We start from the raw sequence: 5,758 nt of genomic DNA, 5'->3' as shown, positions 1-5,758 counted from the left end.
CCATCACTAAACCCAGTACAATATATATATATATATATATATATATATATATATATATATATATATATATATATATATATATATATATATATATTTACATATTTATATACATATGTGTGCGTGCACACACACACACAAACACACACATAAACACACACTAGAATGGCACTTAATCGGATTTAAAATGGAGATAATTGACAAAATAATAAAACTCAGAAAACGGAAGTAATAAATAATTACACAATTTGAAAACTGAATCACAGAGACATTAGTTGACGTAGTGAATACTGATTTCGGAAATGTTATTGCATGAAAAGTATGATAGCCGCCCCAAATGAATTCAATTAGTATTCTAAGGTATTAGTATTGTACATATTACTTTTTATAACTTATTATTACCATAACTTACTTATTGCTTTTCATTACTTTTATAATCCCCTCAGAAATATGTTATATTGTAATTGAGAATTGTAAATAATTGACGTTTTTATATAGCACTTGACTGATGACTTAATGGGATATAAATTTCCGTACTCATAAAGGCGGAAGTTCTGTCGCTTGTGAAAGAACTGACAGCGATAAAGAGCTGATATGTAAGGAGATTAAAGTGCCTCGTCAATCAGAACTGAATGTGTGAAATGCCGATGAATCTCTAAGAATTTATTTATGTTTATGTGTGTTTGCATGTGTGCATTTTTTAACTTGACCCACAGTGCAAGGGCAAAAGTACCACTGTAATTTCATATATGTTTGTATGCATGTGTAACTATACATATGTATTTATGTACATACATATATATATATATATATATATATATATATATATATATATATATATATATATATATATATATATATATATTTGTGTTTGTGTGTGTGCGTGTGGGCGCGTGTGCGCAACTCGGCCACCAGTCTAAGGAAAAAAAATACAAATTAATTAAAGAAAAAACTAAAAATGACTCACTTATTCACACTTCAACTGATAACCCCCCTCCCTCCTCCCCGTCCTCCCCTCCCTCAACAACGCCTTATCTCGTACCATATCTATGTCACAAGCCGGAAGATACAGGGATTCGGAGCCGACGTCGTTTCGAAGGCAAAAGTCTACAGACACTCATCTCCCAGCTCTTGAAGAGGACTTACATACGGGTTGTGTAGTAGTGGTAGTGTTTTATTTCGAAGGCGTTGGTTCTACGGATTCTCTTGGAGTGGACCTACATTACGGGTTGTGCAGTGGAGATCGTGTTTACCTACGAAAATTTCATCCTACATTCTCTTCCTGTGATTCAGGTATTTTGTTGTAGTGAATTTTATGGTTTTGTGTATTTTTTTTCATTCATATATTTCAAACACGGTACTCAGTTTTTCAAATAAAATGATCCAATGAGCTATAAGAATTAAAAGGTAAGTAGCGATAACGAAAGGAAAAAGCAAACAATTTCTGGTCATGTACTAATGGCACTGATACATGGAGGTGTAAGGGGGAGAGATCGTGATCCCTTTTTTTCTACAATTATGCAATTTTTTAATCTTCCGGGAATAAGCAGGACCTCATGATGGGACGAAAAGACTCTCAGAAAGTTTTTGAAGTTAAATATATACATTTACACGATATAGACATTACAATATTTATTGAAATTACCAAGATTCCATTTCCTTGAAAAATAGTGATTCCTATAGTCTATCTACAGATTATAAAGAGATAGAAAACTAAATTTCTTCACAAATTGCTTCTAGTATTCCTCCTAATCTAGTATTCCACTTAATCTCTAACTGATCCTAAAATACATGTTATCTTGTTACAGCATACTGGATATGTTGGCACCCCTTACGATGAGGCTGTGGGTGATATTGGCAAGCCTTAGCCTAGTATGTCTCGCTACGGCCGATCCCGTGGATAATACTGCTCCTGAAGGTAAGTGTGACTCATGCAATATATAAATCCTGACTGCTGACATGCATAGAGGAAATATGTCCATTAAATGAATAAAAACTATTCATTCTAAGAGCATATCGATACAAAATAAGAGTAATGCCTTGATTAATTGATTTACAAGTAACCAAATGAGCTTAATAACGAAGTAAATATATAGTAAAACAGAATAGATAAATGTATAAATGCATAAATATGAATATCTTCCATCCACCAGATCGCTCCAGCACCCCGACCCTCAGGATCCTCGAACTGATAAAAGTGTCCCGCGAGACAACCCCGGACGACCAAACACCCAGGGACCACAACGTCAAAATCGTGCTGGACGAACACGCTTTCATCGTGGGCGTGACTCTTTGGACGCTCAATTTCCTCGTGAATGGAGACAATGTCTTGAGTTCCCTAGACGCCCTGACGGAGACTGACGGACTGCAGAGGGAGTTCGTATTCAAGACGGAGCTTCCGGAAGGGATCACCGCGGTCCTGGTGGCGGCGAAGGGGAAGAGCGGCAACGTGTTAGCGACAGGAACGGTGTACGTGCAGATTCCTGGTGAGTGGGAGGGGAGGAGAGGGGAAAAGGGGAGAAGGAGAGGGAAAAGGGGAGGTGAGGGAAAAAGGGAGAAGGAGAGGGGAGAGGGAAAAGGGGAGGTGAGGGGAAAAGGGAGAAGGAGAGGGGAGAGGGAAAAGGGGAGGAGGAGAGGGAAAAGGGAGAAGGATAGGGAACAAAGGAGCGGAGGAGAAAAAGGAGTAAAGGGAGATAGGAGAACGAGAAAAAGGAGTAGAGGGGGATAGGAGAGAGAAAAAAGAAGGAGAGGGGGATAGGAGGTAGAAAAAAAGGAGAGGGCGTAAGAGTGGGGAAAAAGGGAGGAGAGGGGGATAGGGAATGGAAGAAAAGAAATTGAGAGGAGGATAGATGAGAGAAAAAGGAGGAACGTAGTCAAGGAAAAAGTGTGGAGAACAAGAGGGGATAGAATTAGGGAAAAAAAAGAGAGGGAATGAGAGGGGACTAAGAGAGAAAAATGAGAGGCAGATAAAAAAGGAGAGAGAATGAGAGGGGAATAGGAGAGAAAAATGAGAAGCAGAAAAAAAAGAGTGCGAGTATGATGGAGAAAATAGAAATAAGAGAGATGAGAATGAGGACTAGAAAATGAAAGTGGAAGAGATGTGAGAAGAAAAAGGAGAAAATTAGACAGCGAGAGAGGAGAACATAAGCATGAGAGAGAATGAGAGAATGTGGAATAGATAGAAATGAGGAAAGGGAAATAAATGATAAATGAGAGAGTAGGTGTCCTATCATTGATATGCATTCCTTTTTGTATCCTTTAACCTTCATTGTATATCTATCTTCATCATTATATTCCTCAATTTCACTAATGAGGTCTCTCTGACCCTCCTTTGAACGATAAAGACAATGAGACCGATAATATCTAAATTTCCCCTCCCCCCCTTCTCTTCAAGCAAATTTCGTCGGCAGCTTGGCTTGGGTAGGGGAGGAATACCACCCTTCTTCCCTCTCCTCGCTGCGAGTCGACCCTGGTATCCTGTCGGAGGTATGGGTTGGCAATCGAGTGTGCAGGCGAGAGAGGAGCCCCTGCTATTTCCTGCAGAAGGAATTGCCTGACGTCGTCTCTCGGTGTCTGACGCTGACTGACACTCTCACCAACGCGCCGGTTGTCTTGTGTGACGAAACTGTGGCTCCTTTTCAAGGTGAGTGGGGATTCGGACACGGTTTTCGTAGGTTGGCAGGGATTGGGAGACGTTTCTTTTCGTATCATGTCCGTTGGCTTCCTTTTTAGTGTCGTTCATGGTTGCTTATTCGTTAGTTGTGTGTGTTTATTTGTTTAATTGTCATAAAGAGACGTTTCCTCAGATGTCTATGCATTACAGATAAAACTTATTAAGAAATCTGTGACTGGTTTCATTCGAATGCTTTACACACACACACACACACACACACACACACACACACACACACACACACACACACACACACACACACATATATATATATATATATATATATATATATATATATATATATATATATATATATATATATATATATATATATATATACACACCAATAACAAAGTCAGCCATGAAAAAGGGGCGACTGACCAAGGCCTCCTGTTCTCTCCCCAGAGCTGTACCCGACACCGAGCCTCTACATCACCGACGACCACCTGCTGGAAGTGAGCATGAGTCTGCCGCAGGACGTGGCTCTGGGAAGAGAGGTCGTCGCCTACGACCCTAGGGATCCCAGCGTCGTCTTCTCCCCCGAGGGCTTCCTGTGTGATCCTTCGGGAGTTGGAGACCGTGGGGAAAGCGAGTGCAGCCAGCGTCTCGTGATGAGTGAGGCCACGGACGTCCTGTCGGTGCTGGTGGTGTTGGAGTATCCTGGAGGACGCCTGGAGTCCAAGCTCCTTACGTACGGAGGTGAGGCGAGTAGGGCTTCATCCCTCTCTACCATTCTCGTTCACTCTCTCTCCTTATTCTTCATTCTCCTTCCCTTCATCTTCAATTCATCTCTCTCCTTATTCTTCATTCTCCTTCTCCTTCCCTTCATCTCCTTCAATTCATCTCTCTCCTTATTCTTCATCCTCCTTCTCCTTCCCTTCATCTCCTTCAATTCATCTCTCTCCTTATTCTTCATTCTCCTTCTCCTTCCCTTCATCTCCTTCAATTTTAGCCATTCGTTTAGGTTTCTTTTTCCTCCTCTCTTTCTCTTTTGTCCATTATTCCTTGAGGTGCTGTTTTCCGATGAAAGATATTCACATGGAGTAAACATTATTATTCGCGAGACTCTTAAGAACAATGTTTTGTTATAATATTTACTCCGTGACTTCTTATTTCTTAAACATTTTCACAAGAACGTTAATAAACCTCCCATGTTCTTAACACCAAAAGGAAACATCATAAACCTAATGCAAAACGCTAGCCAAACCTCCAATTTCCATCTACCCAAGTCTTAAAACCTTCCTGAAACTTACACAGACACGAACGCTACCTCTCTGCTTTCAGGTCAAGAGCCACGGGCGTCGCAAACGGGCGTGATCGTGGGTTCTGTGGTGGGCGGGCTGTTGGGCGTGATCCTCATCGCGGCTGCCGTCTTCTTTCTGTTGAGGTGAGTGAGGCGTTGACGGGAAGGTGCGACGCGCTTATGGTTTGCTGTTGAGTTGTTGCATTATTCATGACAGTGGTTTGTTATTATTATCATTATTATTATTATTATTATTATTTCGTGATTATTAATATTATTATTATTATTGTCATTATTATTATTATTATTATTATCATTATTATTATTATTATTATTATCATTGTCATTATCATCATTATTATCATTACCATTATCATTATCATTATCATCATTATTATTATTGTTTTTATTATTATCATTATCATTATTATTATCATTATCATTATCATTATCATTATCATCATTATCATTATTATTATCATCATCATTATCATTATCAATATCATTATTATCATTATTATTATTATTATCATTATCATTATCATTATTATCATCATTATTATCACCATCATCATCATCTTCATCTTCATCTTCATCTTCATCTTCATCTTCATCTTCATCTTCATCTTCATCTTCATCTTCATCTTCATCTTCATCTTCATCTTCATCTTCATCTTCATCTTCATCTTCATCTTCATCTTCATCATCATCATCATCATCATTATCATTATCATCATCATCATTATTGCTGTTGTTGTTGTTTTCTCGAAAGTGTTGATAAACCTCTTTTCTCCGCAGGTGGAGGAACAAGAAAGAAAGAAAGGAGGGATCGTCGATAAGCAATT

General features: G+C 39.0%; 1 protein-coding gene across 1 annotated transcript in view; it reads left to right on the top strand.

Moving 5' to 3' along the window:
• The first annotated feature begins 1,149 nt into the window (after positions 1-1,149).
• LOC113826500 (uncharacterized) overlaps positions 1,150-5,758 on the top strand; it is a 4,770-nt gene continuing 161 nt past the window's right edge. Inside the window, exons 1-7 of the mRNA XM_027379401.2 lie at positions 1,150-1,290; positions 1,806-1,915; positions 2,151-2,483; positions 3,392-3,640; positions 4,076-4,369; positions 4,955-5,057; positions 5,712-5,758. The exon at positions 5,712-5,758 is cut by the window's right edge and continues 161 nt beyond it. Coding sequence (XP_027235202.2) covers positions 1,816-1,915; positions 2,151-2,483; positions 3,392-3,640; positions 4,076-4,369; positions 4,955-5,057; positions 5,712-5,758 — 1,126 coding nt within the window. The 5' untranslated portion in view covers positions 1,150-1,290; positions 1,806-1,815. The remainder of the gene's footprint in view (positions 1,291-1,805; positions 1,916-2,150; positions 2,484-3,391; positions 3,641-4,075; positions 4,370-4,954; positions 5,058-5,711) is intronic.

The sequence above is a fragment of the Penaeus vannamei genome, chromosome 6 (genome assembly GCF_042767895.1).
Source record: "Penaeus vannamei isolate JL-2024 chromosome 6, ASM4276789v1, whole genome shotgun sequence".
NCBI lineage: Eukaryota > Metazoa > Arthropoda > Malacostraca > Decapoda > Penaeidae > Penaeus > Penaeus vannamei.
The sequence above is the reverse complement of the archived record's forward strand: the minus strand, read 5'-3'. Positions and strand labels throughout refer to the sequence as shown.